The 21,010-nt window shown below is 38.8% G+C and overlaps 6 protein-coding genes across 8 annotated transcripts in view; 2 read left to right on the top strand and 4 right to left on the bottom strand.

The window, feature by feature from the left end:
• The window catches only part of LOC106656222 (heterogeneous nuclear ribonucleoprotein R), a 66,680-nt gene extending 66,446 nt beyond the window's left edge, over nt 1-234 (bottom strand). Inside the window, exon 1 of the mRNA XM_023461620.1 lies at nt 146-234. The gene's annotated coding sequence lies outside the window, so the exon portion shown is untranslated. The remainder of the gene's footprint in view (nt 1-145) is intronic.
• A 928-nt stretch (nt 235-1,162) lies between these two features.
• On the bottom strand, nt 1,163-2,272 carry LOC106656146 (mitochondrial pyruvate carrier 1). The gene is made up of 3 exons (XM_014376837.2): nt 1,947-2,272; nt 1,778-1,878; nt 1,163-1,686 (listed from the first exon to the last, which is right to left on the bottom strand). Exons 1-3 carry the CDS (start codon nt 2,000-2,002, stop codon nt 1,523-1,525), a joined length of 321 nt encoding a protein of 106 aa, XP_014232323.1. The 5' UTR covers nt 2,003-2,272; the 3' UTR covers nt 1,163-1,522.
• Nucleotides 2,273-2,559: 287 nt separating this feature from the next.
• On the bottom strand, nt 2,560-10,574 carry LOC106656328 (serine/threonine-protein kinase Warts). The gene is made up of 6 exons (XM_014377250.2): nt 9,365-10,574; nt 9,114-9,286; nt 8,120-8,725; nt 6,164-8,039; nt 5,813-6,090; nt 2,560-5,739 (listed from the first exon to the last, which is right to left on the bottom strand). The coding sequence occupies exons 1-6, from the start codon at nt 9,465-9,467 to the stop codon at nt 5,305-5,307; spliced, it is 3,471 nt and encodes a 1,156-aa protein (XP_014232736.1). The 5' UTR covers nt 9,468-10,574; the 3' UTR covers nt 2,560-5,304.
• Nucleotides 10,575-12,662: 2,088 nt separating this feature from the next.
• Nucleotides 12,663-14,772, top strand: LOC106656057 (peptidyl-prolyl cis-trans isomerase G-like). Of its 2 annotated transcripts, none has more exons than XM_014376694.2 (2): nt 12,663-12,949; nt 13,055-14,772. In XM_014376694.2, exon 2 carries the CDS (start codon nt 13,152-13,154, stop codon nt 14,619-14,621), a length of 1,470 nt encoding a protein of 489 aa, XP_014232180.1. In that variant the 5' UTR covers nt 12,663-12,949; nt 13,055-13,151; the 3' UTR covers nt 14,622-14,772. The 2 variants fall into 2 exon arrangements, with proteins under 2 accessions (XP_014232180.1, XP_014232181.1); XM_014376695.2 differs by having other exon boundaries at nt 12,663-12,978.
• Nucleotides 14,773-15,201: 429 nt separating this feature from the next.
• Nucleotides 15,202-18,562, top strand: LOC106656344 (acyl-CoA dehydrogenase family member 9, mitochondrial). 2 transcript variants are annotated; one of them, XR_002763584.1, is made up of 4 exons: nt 15,202-15,612; nt 15,684-16,350; nt 16,423-17,501; nt 18,545-18,562. XR_002763584.1 is itself a non-coding variant. In XM_014377290.2 (3 exons), the coding sequence occupies exons 1-3, from the start codon at nt 15,350-15,352 to the stop codon at nt 17,404-17,406; spliced, it is 1,914 nt and encodes a 637-aa protein (XP_014232776.1). In that variant the 5' UTR covers nt 15,202-15,349; the 3' UTR covers nt 17,407-17,549. The 2 variants fall into 2 exon arrangements, 1 of the variants encoding a protein (XP_014232776.1); XM_014377290.2 differs by lacking the exon at nt 18,545-18,562 and having other exon boundaries at nt 16,423-17,549.
• On the bottom strand, nt 17,652-20,257 carry LOC106656345 (programmed cell death protein 2-like). The gene is made up of 4 exons (XM_014377291.1): nt 20,150-20,257; nt 19,465-19,907; nt 18,943-19,389; nt 17,652-18,795 (listed from the first exon to the last, which is right to left on the bottom strand). Exons 1-4 carry the CDS (start codon nt 20,255-20,257, stop codon nt 18,531-18,533), a joined length of 1,263 nt encoding a protein of 420 aa, XP_014232777.1. The 3' UTR covers nt 17,652-18,530.
• Between the last annotated feature and the right edge of the window lie 753 nt (nt 20,258-21,010).

The following is a 21,010-nucleotide window of genomic DNA, read 5'->3' as shown; positions in this document are numbered from 1 at the left end:
GAAGATGTACGCGTGCACGTATGCAAAGTCTCGAGTCCAAAACTTCTCGGGCTCGGGGGGATTTTTTTTCACAGTGAGGCAGTGGGGTAAGGAAAAAAAGATGTAGCATAAATTGAGGAAGCCAAAGAAACAAGGGAGTACTTACTCGAAGTCGAGATGGAATCGTCGACGTCCGCAGTGGTGGTAGTAGAGGTGGTAGCGGCGGTCGTAGTCGTAGCGACAGCATCGACGACGTTCTCCAGAGGGTAATTATTGAAGAGCTCGGGGTCATCCTTCGATACCGTCGATAGGACCATAATTCCAGTGGCTTCTAAACTTTTTCTTTACCTGAGCTATACTATTCGCACACTAGAGAGATCGCGTCGCCTATGGAGCGTCGAGCGCTCGTACAGACTTATCTCGGAAACGATATTCTCCTTGCTCGCAAAATTGCAAATGAAGGTGCGCGAAGAGCAGCACGTGCTAATATGCCCGAGACGTGTAACACTGCCTGTATTATATTATGTATGTATGGAACGAAGTGCCGTGTGTCGTTGATGCAGGGCGACTGAAAACAATCGCGACTGATGACGATGTATATAGAGCCACGACGTATGCAACTGCGCGCCGGGGTGCAATGACGATCGCCGCATCGCATATTATGGGATCCGGTACCTGTATACACAATACACGAGCGCGGAGCCTCCCCTTTTTGTTCGGTGGCTTTCCGTACTTGCAATTGCACTTTTCTCGCATTATCGAAAACGACTGCAATAGCAGATGGCCAACGACGTTTCTCTGCGAAATTTCGATCGTTCTGTAATTATGTAGTCTTCAATAAAAGGATTATTTCACGTAAATCGGTATAATTTTTGAGCGATTTTGATTTATTTTAACGTATCCATAATATTGGAAAATTTATTTTTATTCATTTTTAGAATGTTGAAAGAAATTCTGTATTGGTACAGTTAATTTGAAGAGTTCATTCTTGGTTATAAACTTGAATAATTAGGAATGTTCAGGACATATGCGTTTTCGTAAAATTAATGATCTCAACTAATTTTTTAAAAAGGTCATTTAGAAAGTCATCACTATAACTCTTAATCATAGTTCTATATCTTTTTATTTAAATTTTATCATTAGGGTAAAGAATGATTATACGTTGAAAAATAAGTTGCACTCGTTTCATTTGTAAAACAAATATTTATTTGTTCATTTGGCATAAAGAAATATCAACCAATATAAGCAATTTACTTAACAGAAATCAAATCTTTGTTTTAAATATGCAACATATACCTATAAAAGTTCATTTCATTAGATTTCCTATTATAATTTATTTACAGATCACAATTTTAAAACAAATAATTTTTTTCATCTACTAACAGTCTTTAAAAGTACTAAGGTATCTTGAAAACTTGAACAATAGTACAAACAAGAAAGTTTCTACTGTATTTTAACTCATCTTCTGAGAGTCTTGTATGATTTTCAGTGTTTCTAGGCAGTTAACCGTGCATAGAATAAATGATATTTTTGATATTGCACTTTATTTTTGTTCGTCCTTCTTGGTCCAATAATTATATTCTAAAAATCTGTAGTACTGAGTTAATTGTGCACCTTCGTTTGTAAAGTGGCAGCCTAGTAACAGCAAGTTACGTGGTTGAACCTTCCATGCGAATCTCATGAAACACAGTGAATATAGGCACAGAGCTGCAATAAATAAGTTACACATATTTATCTTCTCAATACATAACATAAACAACAATCAGCAGCTGTCAGGCAAATAAAAATGATAACTCACCAAAGGTCATTTTTCCACTGATATATTTGGGATCTCTTTTAATATCAGCTATAGCTGCTATGGGTATTAACCAATTTGCTGCTGGTCCCCAAAAATGTGTGCTACAAAATGTATATCATTGATAAAATAAATGCTTCAAGTCAACAGGAAAAAAAAATATGCCCATTACCTCATGAAATAATCACGAGTTTCTTTGCTGGCGAATAGCTTCTTGATGCGATTCATTTTGGCAATTTATTCGACTCAATGGCTGTCGTTCGAGTTGGTAAAACGTGTCTTATTTAGCGGGCCCAGGCCTCTCTCAATTCTTATGCTAAGCTTTGGTTTCCCGAACTCCAACGTTAATTATGAGAGAGACACAATGTAATAGTGATGTGTTGTGTATATAATCAAAAAGGCCAAGAGAGTCAACGGGCTGAGTCGAAACGTCGTCTGCCAGCAATGCAATATCACGTGTAGCGAATGCGCTTGCGCGAGTTTGATACTAAAACACTATGTGACTAGGCAGAAGAATTTTGGGAAATATTCACAGTTTTACTACACATAATCGCTAAATGAATTCATTAAAATAATCAAGAATAAATGAATGAAAATACAATACTTTGTGATCTTTAAAATGAACGTGAAGTTGGGCATTATTAGGGTTACTGTATTGATATAGGTAAAAATACAATTGAAAAAATTGGCACATTTAAAGCATTGAACATATTTTTAATTTAGAACACTCATCCAAAATATTTACAATTTTTTATTCGGTAAAATAACTTTTATACTGTATACCTTAATAAATAATAATAATAGGCTTAATTTTTTCACTACATCAAACCTTCTCAAGGCGTATTGATTGCTTATATTTCCTTTTTTTGTATAAATTACAATTGCGTGCTTGGCGGGTATGAATATTGGGGTAAGGAGATATTACAAAATGTACACATTTTACCGAATTGACGCTTAAATATCGTATACAAACGTCTATCGATTTTTGTCAGTTTATCCTCTTACACGTATGTAAATATTCCAAACTTAATTATACACACGCGCATACACAAATCGTGTCTTTGCACGTATTTATATATCATTTAACAGATCTTTTGCTCACTTATTCCCTCTTTCGTTCGCGTAAAAATGATCTATTACAAATAATTCACCTCATCTTTAGTAAACGGCAAAGCAGTCAAACGTATCAAGCAATTCCGTTTCCTTAGAAAAATAATGTGATACGAGAACGATTAACACAGTTCACACTCATACAGTCGCACACACCCACACGCTTATTCACATGCATATAATATTATATATTTCATGATTGTGACAACGATTGATGCGCTTAAACTATGACACTCGATTCAACAAGAACAAAAATCTCGGTACATTTTACTGCTTTGCCTTTTTTCTTTACATATTACGACAATGTAACACACTCGTTTAGAAGGACCATTAAATTAATACTTATTTCTAATAGTACGACAAAAATCTCAACAATACATGTATACATACATATGTTAATTCATAATGCATGGATTGATATGCACATGAATATATAAACATATACGTATCTATATAAATTAATAAAAGTATTACATTTTTCAATTTATTAACATTTCAATTGTATCCTAAGATTTGTAATTTTACAATTATACATAATATATCAGGCAGCCACGGCATTTGTTCGATTATTTTTGTGTATAATTTAGTATAATTCTACTTTATTGTATTTCACTTTGATAAGCAAGATCTCTTCAAACAATCCCGTCAAATGACACAATGATACTTTCTTTATACATATGTGGAAGCATCATCTGCTAACTTTTTACCAAAACAGATGGCCTTGGCACATGATTGATGAAGACGATTAAATGCAGGTCTATTAAGTTGACAAATTACTTATACTAACCTGCTCGCTAAGTATAATTTATAAATTTCTATACACTCACTGGTCTAGCATCAAATTTACTATTCGCATTTAATTATCATACTATTTTGCATTACCTATTATTAAAACAAATCGGGTTAAAAATTGAACATTCGTTTTGTTCACGAAGATTAATAAGAATTCTATACTTATAATAAAAGTCAGATTTTTCCATGTAACAAGATACTCAATACTAACGCAATCACCATAATCTTGTTTAAATTAGTTCATGAGTGAAGAATAACATTGAAAATTATAAATAATTTATGAATATAATTTTACAATAAATTTCCAGTTGTATTTACATGAGCACGTGCAACTTCACATTCATCTAATTTAAGAATTTTTTTTCGCTCAAAGTAGTGTTGCTGCTTGCTGCTATTTATAAAATAAATTTTTAATGCTACATTTAATTTTAATAATTATTTCCGATATATATTTTTTTTGAAAATAGAAAACGACACCAATCAACTTCACATTCAGAACTTTAATTAGTTAGGCACCTTTGGGAAAGACAAGTAGTTAATTATAAATAAATGTTGTATTAATTTTACAATGCGAGATGCACAAACGATTTTTATCAAATAATTTTACAAGTTGGAGTGATTTGAATGAAGTAAATGACCGCACCATACAAAAGCAGAACACCACAGATTATACTGATCATCACAAATAATTTTTGTTAGACTTATTAATCAAACCTTCAAATCGTTAGTTAAGAGCATTACCGATACAAGCCAAATTATGCTAACATCTGCTATATCACAGTAATTGTTGAAACATACTTATAACGAAACACGCGTACTTTTATTCATGCTTAAAAAAACCGATTGACAGAATGATAAAAAATGGCAAGCTAAAATATTGGCAAAAAAAGATTAAAAGGTTTCGCAAACACGGAGACAATTATTTGTACGCATCTAACTTGAACCATATTTTACAACTCTTATCAATTATTTTACAAGAGACATTTACAAAAGCTTTTTCTTGGAGTATGGATTTTTTAACGCTTAGTTAAATTTTGTTCTAACGTCTCTCATTTTCAACGTTATAATATATACAAGATACTTTTACTTCATCATTTGGTCATTGGAAATAAAGCTCATTTTTCGGCTGCTTATAGGATTATATAATCATCAAGAGTAAACGAAATTATTAAAAAATACTCATAATGTAATTTTTATAAACGCAATATAAAACAGTTATATTCTAGCCAATCACAGAAAATTCGCACTTCCATTATAATTTCCAAAACTTTCTCATTTCAAGCTCAACAATTTATAGTTCCATGTTTAGAAATAAATCATTAAAATGTTGTCGGATTTAGTATTAGTACTGCATACTATATAACCTGACAAGTAACCCGTAGGGTTAATTATTTTGAACGATTGTTTTCCAAAGAACTAGTATGAGTATTAGACAATCTATACAATGTCTCTCACATTAATTGTTATTAAATCGAATATGCAAAATATTTGCAACTTTTCAATTTTAGTTAACCTTATAAATAATTTTACTCTCAATCCATACACGAACGAATGGAATAATGTAAATGAATAAAAAATATATATATTTATTACCCGCGCACTTATATGAATGCGCGTGACCCCTAATGTCATACATATACGGGACCTTGATTGTCGTTGTCGTCGAGACTGATGCGACTAGGATGATAAGCAGGTCCACCACCGTCGTCGAAGAATCGGCGAAACGTGAACTCGAAGAAGCCATGGAACGGTTTACCGTTATCCAGTAACTCGTCCGATTTGCTCGATTCCGACGATTCAGAATTTCGTAATTTATCTGGATCGACTGGATCGAAATTGCTCGTGTCCGTGGGATACTGGATACGAGGTATGTGTGGAGCTACTTGTCTGCGCAGACCCTTTTCAAAATCGATGCTTCCGAAGAACGGATGTGACTTGACTTCGTCGGCATTTTTACCCAGGCGACGATCCGCGCCGACGCATAATTTTAAAATCAAATCCTTACCCTCAGGGGAGAGATTTGCTTGTTTTGGAATATGCAGCGTCGTTTCCCAGTTTATTACCTGCGCGGCAAAATAAAAAATATTATTGCCAGGTTCCCAATTGTATTGATGCAAAAAAAGTGATAAAACAAACCTTGTATTGAGTTTCGGCTGGTGTATTGGCCAAGAAGGGCGGCGATCCGACCAACATTTCGTATAGAATAACACCAACGCTCCACCAATCACAAAGTTGTGTGTAACCAGTTCGTTGCAATACTTCTGGTGCAATGTAATTTGGTGTTCCGACGAGTGAGTGGGCCAAGCAACGTTGATGTTCTCGGTGCCGTCGTCGTTCTAATGGCTTTGACGTTATGCACCGGCACTCGTTGTTCCAATCTTCGGTCGGATCCATTGAGTCTTGTTTATTATGCCCTAAAATCATTAGCGTTCCAGTCAATAATCGTGGAAAAATAATAAAATAAGAATTAATATGGAGGATTCATACCATTTTGCTGGTAATATTTGGAATTATGCGTCCAACGAAAGCCCGTACACAAACCAAAGTCCGTGAGTTTGATGTGTCCATCCCGATCTATGAGTATGTTATCTGGCTTGATGTCTCGATGAATGAAACCCATTTTGTGGACACTCTCTACGGCACAAGTCAGCTCGGCAATGTAGAACCTGGCCAGCGGCTCTTTGAAAATGCCAAATTTAATGAGCAACGACATGAGATCCCCACCGGGTATGTAGTCCATGACGAAGTACAAGTTATCTTTATCTTGAAAGGAGTAATACAATTTAACGACCCACTCGTTGTCGGCTTCGGCAAGGATGTCGCGCTCGGCTTTGACGTGAGCCACTTGATTGCGATTCAGCACGTCGGCCTTGCGCAACGTTTTCATGGCGTAAAATTGATTCGTATCGATTTTACGCACCAAAGTCACTTCACCGAAAGCCCCGACGCCGATGGGCTTGATTTTCGTGAACATAGACTTATCCATTTTGGCTCGTTTTAACCTAATGTAATTTGACTCTTTTTGCGACAACATTTTGCGCATTTGACATTGAGCTTCGGCGCTGAGGCCGATCTTTTGCATCTCGCTTTCAAGCTGGAATCTTCTGAAGAGTCGCTGCTTGTGAGATTTAAGCACATTTTCGACGTGCTGTTCCATGAAAAATTTGAAGGCTTGTGGCGAGTAATTTCGCACCTTGCAATCCCTGCGCTCCTCTTCCTTCTCTTTGCTCATGTGTTTGCGCTCCGGTATAGGGGATTGATGCTTTATTTTGTACAAACCGTTGCCGGATTTCTTATCGTTCGGATTATTGCCTGTCGTGCCATTACCGGATACACCCTCTTGCATAGCCGGATAATTACTGTTATTGCTGTTCCGCTGGACGTTAGATTGTACCGAGGACGAAGCGGTGGGAGGCAAGGGTGGCGAATTGTCCGAGTGACAGCCGTTGTTTGCGTCGTTCATGCTTACTGTTGCCGGTGAATATTTGCGCTGCAACGGGGGATGGTGAGCCACTGGCGACGAACGGGGCGCCGAGCTATTCTCCACCGACGTGCCCATCGCCATGCATCCGTCGTCGCTGGTGGGTGTACCATACGGAGGTGGCGGCAACGGGTGATGCATGTTCCTCTGAGCTGCCAGAGCTTGCATGGTCGTGGCGTAGCTCGGTGGTTCCGTCGTGGGCACGCCGACCGTCACCCCGATGCTGCTGATCGACGAGGCACCAGCACTGGAGCCACCACCGCTACCGTTACTCGGTGGATAAGCCGGCGGGGGTGGCGTCCCTTGCTGCTGCGGCATCGCCTGTTGCTGGACCTGATGCTGCACCGCCTGCTGCTGGGCCGCGGCGGCTTGCTGCTTTTGCTGTATCGAGGTTGCGTAGCTGGGCGGCGGTGGCGGAGTACTGCTCGGCACAGTGGCGGGCTGCGGCGACGTCGGAGCTATCGCCGTCTGCAGCACCGGCTTCTGCACCTGCGTACTCTTCACCGACTGCATGATGATCGGTGGCTGGGTCTTGGCCTGACGAGCGCCCCAGGCTTGCAGAGGCGTTGGTCGTGCCATCGGAGACGGCGACTGACCACCCGCGGCTGCAGCAGCGGCCGACACAGTAATGGGCGAGGGCGAGCCCGCCGAGGTAGGCCCTGAATATATACCGGACGACGGACTCTTACGATAATCTTGCGACTGCGTTGGACTCTGACGATTTTGCATGGAAGCGCTGTACGAAGGCGGCTGCACGACACCTGCTGACGAAGAAGACGTAATTGGATAAGGTGGCGGTGGCTCTACTTGTGTGGCACCACCACTGCTCGACGACTGATATATACTTAGAGCTTGCATTTGCTGTGACAGTTGCTGTTGCACCTAATTACAAAATAAAAGAATAATTAATATCAGTGATCGATTATCCAAATCGAATGATGGTTTGCTTAGGAGCAACGAACCTGGGGTCCATTTTGTACGATCATAGGCTGTCTCCCTCCAGAACCAACGCTAGACGTAGACACAGGACTGGTGCCCCTTTGAGGTCCATTTCCAGCACCCGATATAGATGCACCACTGCCAGGCGTCGCGAGAGGTGGCCTACTCGGCACTACGGGCGCAGGGGACATGCGTTTCATCATTTCCTGCATTTTTACCGGCACAGTCGGTGGAGTGTAGGGCGCGTGAGGTGGAGGTGGTGGCGGTGGTGTCGAGCTACATCGTGGCGGAGGAGGCGGAGGCGGTTCTCGCTCGACGAACGACGAGGGCGAGTACTGCCGGCTCAGCTGGGGATGATGCGGACCGTTCGCTTGGCTCGGATCAGTCGGTAATCGAGGACTGTCCGAGCGCGAACTACCAGCACCGCTGTCGAGGGCCGGCGAACCGCGTTGCAGCGATATTTCGCGCTCCAGACTGGGCTTGCGTATGAGCTTGCCGTTGAGTTTGCTCATTCCGTTGAGGCTGGGGCCGTTCGTGGACACCTGCTCGCACGAGAGGGCTTGTTTCAGCAACTCTATGGAGGCTTCGAGTCGCCAACCGGTCATTTTCAGCGCCCGCAGGCTCGTTTCCTACAAAAAAACAATGTGTATTATTAGTATGAATATCTTTTGTCTGCATTGGTCAAGAGATTTTAACCAGAATGACTTATTTTAACTTTGTTAATATTTCCATTTTTTTAAATTTTATTTTGTGTTATTCATTTTAGAAGTGAATAATGCTAGTGTTTACATATCATGACATACATTTTCTTATTTAAAACATATTTGGTTTATTGTATTAAAAATGATTCACCCATGATTCATATCTACTTTTGAAGCACAATAATTTGATGAATAATATATCATGAATTTTCAGCAAAAATAATTCTTTGCTTATTAGTTACGTCAATCTGGCACTTGTGTGGTCAAAAGTCTCATTTGATATCTCCAGTTATTCAAAATTATACAATATACGAACCTCTGTATAGCCCATTGCTATTAATTGTGCTAAAGCCTGACGTTGTTCAGACTTATCATTTATAGATCCAGAAGCTCCAGATAGGCCACTTAAGCCAGAAGCAGAACTAACGCCGCTTGTAGTGGAAAGTGTGGATATTGTACTAGCAGCGCTAGATCCTTCTCCAGTACCACCTAAAATAGATTAGTTACACATTATAGATGCATTTGTTTATATGTAACCTTTTTAAACCAAGTAGAAGATCAACATACCGCTATTAGCAAATGGTAGCAAGGAGTTTCGAATCTCAGCGAGCGCCTTCTGATGGTATCCAGAAGAGCGTGTGTTTGACTTGCTGACTGCAGGCGGATTCATAGTGGCCCATGCTAGGCTCCCTGCTGGGAGCTAGCTCCAATCTGACAGAGTCATAAATACACCCACTTTGCGCTACGCACATCTAAGTTTCTTAATACAACAGTTGCACTGAGTCCTTTTTTGATTTTCCATACTTGCAACACAGTAAATTTTCAAGTTATAACAACTTTTGATAGGCACTTACACATACATCAAAGACCAAAAGGATCTCTAATGTACAAGAACTAATACTACAACAGTGCAGAAGACTTTGTATAAACTGGTAGCAAAAGTCACTTTACACATGTCAGGCACAATAATAACTCGGTGCAATGGACTTTTATTTATGCATTATTAGCAGGATTCAAGGCACGAGAAAACTGGCGATGAGCATCCAGGACGCGTCGGACAGCTCGAGCTGCATCATCGCACCCAGATTGTATTGGTTCAGTGTCATCTTGATAAGGTGCGAACGTTGGCTGCTACGATACCGTAATGAAACGATAGCGCTTCACGATGCTTCGAGGCTTAATTTCGAAGAGTAGCAGAGCGAATAATGAATCGTGATTCCATGCGTGAAAGAAGAATACCAATGATAAACTGTTGGAAACCATCTGCATTCATGAGCGATGACGGGAATGGGTAGCTGCAGCAGCGTAGCAGTAGCAGCTAATGTCGATGATCCTCGCGAGGGCACATCATAGCACTCTTTTTTTATCTCTCATTTGGCTCGCGCACGCACTGCCGATATGGAAATATTTTATCTTTTCATTATAACTTTGTATAGCTTGGAGCACTCGGAAGACGACGACCAAGACCAAGACGACGATGATCGAGTTTTGTCGGTCATGCACACGGAGTAGTAGTAGCAGCAGCAGCAGCAGCAGCAGCACACAGAGAAAGATACATACGCGACGAGCTTCTCCGTCGTGTGTATATATACATGCCTATGACTGTCTTGTATGCGCTGTGCAGCTGCTTGCCTTTCGCCTCCGTTAATGCGTGTACGTGCACTGTGCAGCAGTGGACGTTGGCTGCCTTTGCGAAGATGACGAACGGCGACGAGGACAACGACGACGACGACGACAGCTAAGCGCGAGGACGTCGGCGACGATCGTGATAATAATGATATGCGAGCTATGCTCTGCGCGCTACGTCGAATGTCGCAAAAATTCGCACGGTGCTCTCTCTCTCTCTCTCTCTCTCTCTCTCGCTCGCGCACAGTCGTTGGCTGTGTGTAGTAGTATACGTGTGTTGGTATGAGTGTGCGAGCGCAAGTATGTGTCTGTGGCGAGTGTATATATGCTGCTGTGCTGCTGCTCTGCCTGTATGGCCTGGATCAATCGAATGATATCGTCGCCGTCGTCGTGGTCTCTCACGAAGCTCGGAAATAAACTTTTGCACGTATATACACACGGGGCCAACTTTTTTATATACACAACAACGTGTATATAGTACGTATGGATGCGTATCGCCCTCTCGGTTGTAAACGTATATATACATATATTGAAAAGTTCGAAGAAAGATCAGCGACTGTGGAGCTGAAAAATTCGGAGCAGCTCAGCAGCTTTCGTGGTCCTGCTTCGGCATAGCAGTACAGTCGCAACTGCGGCTCTCATCGAAGAAACAACAAAATATCTCTCTCTTTCTTCTCTCTATTATAGTACGCGTATTAGATGCGTGCGATACGTTCATCTCAGCAAGAGAGCAGCTCAGCTCGGCTCAGAGATTAATATACAAGGCTGGCAGCTATATAGCAGCCGCAGCAGCAAAGCACTAGCATAGCAGTAGTAATATGAGCAACAACAGCAGCTGGACTTGCGAATACAATAATTACAGATTTTACGGGTCTCGCGCGGCAATAATTCGCTAGTAGTAGTAGTAGCAGTAGTAGTAGTAGTACGGAGAGTCAAACAGTGCCTACATGTATAGGATAACGCGTGCGATAAAGAGCAATAATGAAAGAGAAAAGGAGAAAAAAAGGCACACGCAGCTCGCGCGCGACACAGAGAGGGATATATATTAAATATGTGTGTACACCTCGCGCGCGGGCTGCGGCGGGTGGGGTGCAGGGGGAGGGGTGGGGGCCTTAGTGGGCCGACAACAAAGGCCGAGCAGGCCGTAAATTACTAAAGTAACTGGCAGCCATTTTGAAGTGCCACATTCCTGGGGACCGACTTGACACTCGCTTTACCTCGGCTCGCTCGCGCGCTCTCTTAGCTCTTTCTCTTTCTCGCTCGCAGCCAACAGTCGTGACTCGTGTTCTATACTTTGCAACTATACGTGCACACACATACACGAGTCCCTCTCTTTCACTTATACACTCGCATGTGTATGCTACTGTCTCTCTTCTGTGTGCGGTACAGTACGTATACTCTTCCAACGCTGCCGAGAGCCAGTGCATGCGTGCGTGTGTGTGCATGCGAATAAGAGAGGCTCGCTCCGCCGCTGCCGCTGTGCTCGTTGCTGCGACTCACTTGCAGCTCGCGCGCGCGATCGCCCCAGTGCAGTATGTATAATGTATATGTGCATCAAATGCACACACGCATATGGACGCACTGCACTCGCACGAGTGTGTATGCGTGTGCAGTGGCAGCTGCACTTGCCTTTCTCGCTTGTGCGCGCACTCGTATACTCACACACGCATCGTCGTATAACTAGTCCAATGCGCGCAGTTCGCGCTCTCTTTTCCTTTTCTTGTGCGTTTGTTTTGATTCGCGCGCGCATTCCTGCTGCAGCACCGAACGCGTCTTGCGCGCGGGGCACTTAGCATCCACACACACACACACACACACACACCTGCGATATGTGCTTACTAAGACACGCGAGTCTTTGAATTTTGTGAATCTTTTTAACGGAGCGACGACGTCAGTCTTCTGACGTTTCGCGTTCGATCTTGTCGAACTCTGACGCAGGTACAAATGTCAAATGCTTTTTAACAACTGTTTATCGAACGCAACTTTTTGCAATTTCAGGGGTAACGATTCTTACCACTTGCTCCCTTGCGATAACGCGTACATACAGCTTACTTAAGAAGCGCGTGACAGAATTCATAGAACACGGGTTAACACCTGTCAAAAATTTAAATACCTCCTAGCGACGGTTTTTCGTACTTACCGACCGAAAAATGGAGAGTTTCGTGCTGCTCGCGTTGTCATCTGCGCACACCCATCGCAGCCGCATGACATTATCGTAAAAACAGCAGCGCCGCGGTCGTGCAACGGTGCGGGCGAATTATCAGTCATTTAAAGATATAAAAGACCGCATATCAATGCCGCGCCGCCGTGTAGCGCTCCGAACTCAGTAAAAAGTCGTCGTCGGTCTTCTTCACTACACACCGTAAAACTCGTAGTCCGTAGCGCTGCGTCTATCGCGTTGGGTGTTGTGTGCAGTGTGCGTGCACCTACTTACCTAGCTCGTGTCCATACTTCTTTGTAACAGGCTTGGTTGCTCGACGAAAAAGTATACATATGCTTGACGTAGTTATTGCGAATTGACTTTAGGTACCTTGCCCGAAGGGCCAATCAATCGAGTTACCTGTCGTTCATTAACTTATTACTTCTCTAAAAAATCAGTTTGCTTTAAGGTTATATTTATTTGTTTTTTAGACATTAAAGTGTCGTTGCTTTGCATCGATTTCTTCTTGTGTTGACGTTCGATCCTGAAAACATCAGTGTCTCCTGAGGGTTGTAACTTAAACTCAACATGAAAGTCGTTCGGCCGAGAGTGTTCTTCGATGTCGAAGTGGGTGGATTGCCAATTGGCCGAATCGTGTTCGAGCTGTACTCGGATGTTTGTCCAAAAACAACTGAAAACTTTCGAGCTTTGTGCACCGGTGAAATGGGCATGGGCCAGACCACGGGCAAACCTCTCTGTTATAAGGGCATCGTTTTTCACAGAGTAGTGAAAAATTTCATGATTCAAGGAGGAGACTTCTCCGTCGGCAATGGAACCGGTGGTGAATCTATCTACGGTGGTACCTTCAAGGATGAAAATTTTCACTACAAACATGAGAAGCCATTTCTGCTATCAATGGCAAATCGTGGAAAGGACACCAATGGGTCACAGTTTTTTATAACGACTCAGCCAGCTCCACATTTGGATAACATTCATGTTGTTTTTGGTGAAGTTGTTTCCGGTCAAGGAATTGTATCCCATGTCGAAGGACTTCCAGTTGATAGAAAATCTAGGCCCCTGCAAGATGCCAAAGTAGTAAATTGTGGTGAACTTGTCTTAAAGACTAAACACAAACAAAAACGAAAAGAAAAAGTTAAAGATAGTGAATCCGAATCAGATTCTGATTCAGAAAAACCAAAAAAGAAGAAATCAAAAAAGAAGAAGTGGGATGTTACAGCTGAAGAAGCTAAGGAAGAACTCGAAGAATCTAAACTTTCAAAGGATGAAATTCCACATCCACTTGTATCTACAACAAAAATAGATCCAGATGAAATTCCTCAAGTGCCTGCAAATCGGTTTTTGGATAGAGGTGCAGCAACAAATAATGCAAACCAAAGACAATTTTTCAACCGTAGACAAAACTTTAGAACATCACCTGGAGGTAGAACTTTTAAGGGACGTGGTGTTTGCAGATATCGATCTTTTTCACGTAGTCGTTCAAGAAGTATAACACCACCTCATTGGAAGCAAGCTCAAAAAAGGGTTCCTAGGCCATCGCAATGGGATAGACCTGATGAAGATGCTCTAAACGATGATAAGATAAGAAATCATAATAAATATGATAATCATTCTTCACATAGTAATGGTAAATCACATAGCGATGGAAAGTCACATAAAGATAGGAAATATAGCGACGAAAAATTAAATAATGACGAAAAATCTCATAGTGATGGGCTCAAAAAAGAATCAGAAAAAGAAAACAAACATAAGAAGGATAAAGAGTCGGTAAAGGATGGTAGTAGCCCTAAACATCATAAGCGTGATGTAGCATCAGAAAAAGAAAGACGGAATTATCGCTCAAGGCATGATTCTACTGATCGAGATGATCAATCCAGAAGCAAACATAAGAGCAGTAAACATGATCGTCATCATCGCTCAACTAGTAGACATCGCGAAGATAGAACTCATCATAGCAAATCTTCTCATAAGAGATCTCACCACGAGTCTTCATCAAATTCCAGAAGCAAATCATCACATCACCGATCACACAAAGATTGATCTAGCGGAATAAAATTATAATTGGTAGTTTGAATCTACCAAACTTATATTTATTATATTTTGTAATCTATGGAGTATGGTTTTGCATTTTTATTGTATTTCACTACTATCAATTTTGATATTGTAAGTTTTAGCTCCATATTTCGCCACATGAATCTTTATATAAATTATTAATTAACTGTGAAAACTTTTTCTTGAATTTTCACTAATCTTTCAAATGAACTGAAGATTCAAAATTCACAATTTTGAATTCAAAGTTGACTCTAGAAATGAATTGTTTTTCATGCACATTTGAATAAAATTGTAAATACTTATGCAGTTTCAATAAATTTACATGATTAAAAAGTCTAAAAATGTTCTTTTAATAAAAAACACCAATTATCTAAAACATAAAAATTTAATATTTCTGTTAACGTTGGGAACCTAAATGTATTATACATTTATGGTAGTTGTACTTATTGTAATTATTTTCCGAAAAAATATTTGCCTTAAAATTGAACGACAGTCGAAATTCCGTACCTACGCATTGCGCGGTGCGCCATCGAATAGAAACTGGAGAAACTGCTTTATACGCTCGATAATACAATAACACGCGAGACCGTATTAGTCGCAGGTTAAGTCTACTGATAATTGTTGAGTCTGCTACTTGAGCAAATTAAGGAGTTGAATTAAAATTAATCAACAATATTAACATATTTTGACAGTTAAGAGCTTTGAAACAGTAAAAAATGTTGGTTCTCCGGGCGTTGACAAAACGTCAATTATCTAATGTCAAAAATGCAGCGGCATGTTATCAAGCTCGTACATTAACAGCTCAGACTAATGCTAAAACTGCAGAGCCGAAAAGTGATTTAACTAAAGATTTCCAGACCTCGAAACTACCGGCTGCGTTGCCCAAGAAACCCAAACGCGAACCGTTTGCCAAAAACCTTTTTATTGGTGAATTCGACTACAATTTTCTTACCTATCCAGAGCCCCAACATGTTGACAGGTAGGATTTTATTTTCACTCTAAACTTGCGACGAGACACATTTTAATTTTTCTCTATGAATTATAATACAGATACAATGAGTTCGAAGAATTGTTCAGTCCAATAAAAGCTTACTTGGAATCATTGAATCCTGAAGAATTTGAAGATGGTATTCCAGATCATGTGCTACAAAAGTTACGTGAATTTAAGATATTTGGTGCTAGGATATCTGAAGATTATCAAGGTATGAATTTAATAGATTCAGAATACATTAAGGTTCTGGAAGCAGCAGGAAAAGTACCAGCACTAGGTATTTTTCTTCTTAAGCAGGGCGTACCTGCCATCAACTTGTTCAACAAGTATGGAACTGTTGAACAGAAATTCAAATATTTACCAAAAATAGCAACTGGTCAAGTCATACCTACTATAGCTGTTACTGAAAAAAATAGTGGCCCAGCAGCTAAACATTTTATGACCACAGCAAGCTTAACTTTAGATGATAAGCAATGGGTTTTAGATGGTGAAAAAACATTTGTTGCCAATGGTCTAGTTGCAGATGTTTTTATTGTTTTTGCTCATGCTTTCCAGGGTGGTACGATGGAAAAGAGACCAGAAACAATTTCAGCATTTATTGTTGATAAAAATACTAAGGGTGTTCAAGTTGTGCCAGACAGTGAGACAGTTGGTTTAAAAGGATATACCACAGGAAAGTTGATAATGAAGAATGTTCATATACCATCTGAAAACATTCTTGGAGAGGTAAAATTTTTTACTTTAAATATAGTTTTATTTTATTTTCTCATGTATAAACATTATAAATTTCACTTGTAGGTTGGTAATGGTGCACAGCAGCTGGTAGAAAATTTCTCTGAAAATCGTCACTATATAGGGGCCATTACGATGGCCATATTAAAAGATCTTCTAAATAAATTAACTCAAGATAATATTCACCGAAAACATTTCAATTGTATGTTTTATGAAACCGAATCAGCCCAATATGTATTTACAAAATTAATGGGAGCCATTTATGCTATGGAAAGTGTCTTATATTTAACAACTTCTTTGCAAGACATATATGAAAATCCAGATGTTATATTAGAAATGGCTATAACAGAAAAGTTTTGTGTCCAGGAGTGTTTGAATTTGCTACAAGAAAGTTTATGGTTGGCTGGTCCAAAAGCAACTTTATTGATACATCCTTATGAACGTATTCTTAGAGATGTTTATTCATTGACTTACTCTGAAATATCTCTGATTGATACCAATATATATTCAGGATTATTAGGTGTTCAGAATTGTGGAAAAGCATATGCTGAAGGCATCAAAAAAGCCCGTAACCCTTTACTGTTTCCTGTTGATATGATAAAAAAACATTTCTTTGATACCAACCACTTAAATTTACATCTGGAAGAATATCTGCATCCTTCTTTACAAGAATGTGCTGATTTTTGTGACAGATGCATATTAAAACTTCAAGAATGTACACAAGAAATATTAATACGATATGGCACTGAAGTTGGCAAAAAGCACATGGATATGCAACGACTTAGTGATATGGTATCCCAGATTTACGCGTATGTAGCGGTTGTTGGAAGAGCTTCGAGATCGTATTGCATTGGTAATAGAAACAGTGATGCAGAAATCAAACTGTGCGTGGTGCTGGCTTATAGAATGCAGCAAAGAGTATTTCAACTCGCCGAAGATATTATGAACAGCGAATTCTCTAATGGTGACCATCTTAGCAAAGAATTAAGCAAGATTCATTTTGAACAAAAAAAATATATTTTCGAAAATCCTTTGCAAAGAAATTATTAATTCAGTATGAAAATAAATTTCGTAACTGCATTTGACTCAAAAGCGAATTGTAGACTGGACTCTGCGGACAATTTGCAATGGAATGAATTAAATCGGTAATTGATAATTGTTATCAAATGTACATGTTCTTTTTCAACGGAAATATAATGTAAGGAAAAGATGTGTAGGAAAATCATTGTAAATATTGTATTACTAATAGAGTATATTATTAATATTGACATTTGAGAAAAAAAAAAGTTTATTTCTTTTTATCAGAGAATCGTTTACTTTATTTCTTCTCTTTTTATAACGCACTTGACAATGCACGGACGCCATTTGTATACATCTTATCTCGTCGCTAACATTTATCACTATTAATTTTTCGTAAGAGCGAGAGCTGAAGAATTCAAAAGTCGTCGGTAAATGCATTTGAATTTAATATTTATGCTACAGTCAATTAAATAAGTTTAGTTAGTTAAAAAACGTTTGTTTTTCTTTTCTATTAAAACATTTTGTTTGATTTGTTTTCAAACTCATTTACATAAATTTTCTATGTAAGTAACTATTTATATTTTAAGGTTTTCTCACTTTCTTTTGATTCACAAAATACTTTAAAAATAACAAATAATTTCTCTTCACTTATTCACTATGTTTCAATAGTTGCATTAACAATGTAGAAGTAGTACATGAGCTAAACTCGAAAAAGTTCTAGTAGTCTTTAGTTGATAAAATATGTATCTTTTCTTATGGTAAATGTATAATATATATAATTGAGTAGTTCTCTGACAATTTTCAACTTAATATCTATTTGATGCAATTCCATTTAAAAAATTAAAATAAAAAAATTCATAACAAAGCTACAAAATAAATTCCTAAAACAAATATCTACAAAAAGAAATAAAAAATCAATTACATTTTAGAGATCTTTGTATCTTATCACAAAAAATAAGTGAGGATCATTTCTACTCTTTCAACTACACAACTCAAATCGTTAAATGCACTTTCAATGATTAAAAATAAATCTTTTTTTTCACTGAGTAGTAAGTAACAGTGATACATTATCATCAATAGGTACATGATAGGACTTTTTACATCGAAAGTCTTTATCGATATTTTATACTATTAGAATAATAATTACAATTCAGCTACATTCTTTCAGCCTGAACAATCATATGTTCTTCTCGGTAGGAATCGGTGTTAGACCAGCAACTACGGGCACACGTAAAAACGAGCACAGTGCCGAATTCCAGTCGGAACGGTCGATCGGATTTACCAGACAGTTCAAGTTTCGATATCAGAGTAGGAAGGATTTGTAGCTCAAAAATCATCTCTTCGCCACAGTGACGGCAACGTCCGATGCACCCATCCATAGGGTAAAGTAGCAGAGCTACTGAATTGTCCCTTGAGTACCTGAAAAATGTGTCAATTAAATTATTTTCCTTTTAATATCATTGTAAAAAGCTACGTTGACGTTTAAAAAGCCACAAAATAAAGATATCTATGTAGCTTTGTAGAAAAATAATATGTCTACTCTTAAAAATATTCTATGGCACATACCTAAGAATATGACCAGGATTTTCCTGCATCTTTGTATAGAATTTATGAAACATTTTGTCTCCGTGTCTTGGAGAGTCTTTTTCATACTTTTCAGCTGCTGTGTCGTAACCCTTGCAAGCCTCATCTTTTGTGTCATCTCTTTGGTATTCAACTTGAAGATCTCGAACATGTTGACTGCTTTCTGAGGTAGAAGAATCATATTCTTCAACCACCACAATAAACATTTCGACAAATTGGGCATTATGGGAGACGGCCTTAGAGTCTGTTAGTGATGGACATGGTGGAGGTGTGACTTCTTGAATAAGCATAAGTAGATCATTTCGTGGTTGAGTAGGAGTATCAATACAAACAACTTCACTTTCTTCTGCTTCAATTTCTGCAGAAGCTTTGAGAGAATCTAAACAACCAACTGCTCCTACACCAACTGGAGAATCCACACTAGTTGGGCTTTAGTATTGTAAAAAAAATTATTGATAAAAATGAAAACGAGAAATACTATAAAATAATGTCCAATTAACCCACCTATTGGCATTAGGATCATCAACTTGTAATTCTGAAAAATCGGCCTCCAATTTATCTTCAGGATTTATGTTTTGAGTTGACAAACTGAATTTGTTAGGATCATTAGCGAGTACATTGTTTCCATTTCTCTCTGATTCATTATCATTTACACTATCACCCCAGTCATCTGCATCAGATAACCACCATGTTGGATTGAGTTTTTCTTTAGTGCAGGAACTTGATAAAGATTCTGTATTGGTTGCTTCTTCTAAAGATTGCACCCTGAGGCACGTCCAACTTTCATTATGATTCCAACAGTTAGGGTTGAGACAAGCGAAAATGTACAGAGTTCTATGATATTTAGAGTTGTCTAAAGGAGCATATATTTGAAGAGCTAATACTTGATGTAATCCACATAGTCTGCACTGAGGTGATTCCAATTTTGTTTGATCATTATGCCAATTCTAATAAATAAGATATAGATTATTAAAGTGTGATATTCAGTTGTCCAACAATATTTTTAATCAAAATCTCATTGTAAATTATAAAATGAAACAATCACAATAAAAAAAGTTTTCACATTTGTATTGATATATATTTATAATTACAGATTTAACAAGATTGCAATAAAAATTGAAAACCATAATTCATAGTAAAATCTTCAGTTGTGTTTAAAAATTTGTAAATATTTAGAAATTAGACTTACAGGTTTGCCTCCAATTTTATTGGTGGTGAAATCCACAAGGCTACTGAGTTTTTCATTGACATACTCTTCATCATAGCCTAAATAAACCTTACTCTTGTGCTGAGCCATTTATTCTGTTATTAACTTGTGGATTGACGCAGATGACTCGTTGAATCGGTAAAAAGCCAATGTTTTGTCACTTTGTCGTCGTTCAGTGTTGAGCCAGCAACTGCTATGGTTTTCAGCAGTGCACCGTTGTAACTCTATCACAGCTGACTAAGGATTGATAATAAGGCTTAAAATGCACTGACACTGAATACATTCGTTTCGGGCTTGCGCTTCGTGCAACTCTGCAAGGGTTGCGCACTAGAGACTGAGAAACTGTTATATGGACTCTCTGCTTCGCTTCTTATCGATTTTTACCACCGGCGGAACTTTTAATGCAATAATTTCCCACTGTCACGAGATTCGAGTTTTTATAGTCGAATGTCGGAACATGCAACTTCATTAAAAATCGAATAGAATGTAATTGATCAAACGAAGAGCCTTTCGGAGAGACAATTACCGCACCGCACGTGTAATATGTATTCGTTTACTGTCAGAGAGTTGTATTCTGTACGGAGGTTATCCACTTGAATCGTCTGCTAGTGGGGATTGAATCTGTAGCGACTCCACGTTCTCACTGTATTTTCCCATAATAACCGGGTAAAAGGCGATCCATTTCCTCTATGGGAAATTATATAGCATAAAAGCATTGCTGCATTGTTCAGTCCTCAATACAAAAATTCTTATAAAATGAGATTGCATTTGAAAAAAAGAATAATTATTCAAGTTCTTAAAATTTCTTAAATAAACGATTTAATAACAATTTTTCAAGTAGTT

This window comes from Trichogramma pretiosum, unplaced genomic scaffold (genome assembly GCF_000599845.2).
Source record: "Trichogramma pretiosum strain Unisexual culture from Peru unplaced genomic scaffold, Tpre_2.0 scaffold4, whole genome shotgun sequence".
Lineage (NCBI taxonomy): Eukaryota > Metazoa > Arthropoda > Insecta > Hymenoptera > Trichogrammatidae > Trichogramma > Trichogramma pretiosum.
Note: the sequence above shows the minus strand (reverse complement) of the source record. Positions and strands in the feature narration are given on the sequence as shown.

Coding starts and splice junctions, on each gene's coding strand:
- LOC106656146 (XM_014376837.2), bottom strand. CDS start 2,002: ATGAATCGCATCAAGAAGCTATTCGCCAGCAAAGAAACTCGTGATTAT. Junction 1,879..1,946: donor ACTCGTGATTATTTCATGAG/GTAATGGGCATA, acceptor TACATTTTGTAG/CACACATTTTTGGGGACCAG. Junction 1,687..1,777: donor CAGTGGAAAAATGACCTTTG/GTGAGTTATCAT, acceptor TATTTATTGCAG/CTCTGTGCCTATATTCACTG.
- LOC106656328 (XM_014377250.2), bottom strand. CDS start 9,467: ATGAATCCGCCTGCAGTCAGCAAGTCAAACACACGCTCTTCTGGATAC. Junction 9,287..9,364: donor GCTACCATTTGCTAATAGCG/GTATGTTGATCT, acceptor AATCTATTTTAG/GTGGTACTGGAGAAGGATCT. Junction 8,726..9,113: donor TAGCAATGGGCTATACAGAG/GTTCGTATATTG, acceptor GTTTTTTTGTAG/GAAACGAGCCTGCGGGCGCT.
- LOC106656057 (XM_014376694.2), top strand. CDS start 13,152: ATGAAAGTCGTTCGGCCGAGAGTGTTCTTCGATGTCGAAGTGGGTGGA.
- LOC106656344 (XM_014377290.2), top strand. CDS start 15,350: ATGTTGGTTCTCCGGGCGTTGACAAAACGTCAATTATCTAATGTCAAA. Junction 15,613..15,683: donor GAGCCCCAACATGTTGACAG/GTAGGATTTTAT, acceptor ATTATAATACAG/ATACAATGAGTTCGAAGAAT. Junction 16,351..16,422: donor CTGAAAACATTCTTGGAGAG/GTAAAATTTTTT, acceptor TTTCACTTGTAG/GTTGGTAATGGTGCACAGCA.
- LOC106656345 (XM_014377291.1), bottom strand. CDS start 20,257: ATGGCTCAGCACAAGAGTAAGGTTTATTTAGGCTATGATGAAGAGTAT. Junction 19,908..20,149: donor ATAAAATTGGAGGCAAACCT/GTAAGTCTAATT, acceptor CTTATTTATTAG/AATTGGCATAATGATCAAAC. Junction 19,390..19,464: donor GATGATCCTAATGCCAATAG/GTGGGTTAATTG, acceptor ACAATACTAAAG/CCCAACTAGTGTGGATTCTC.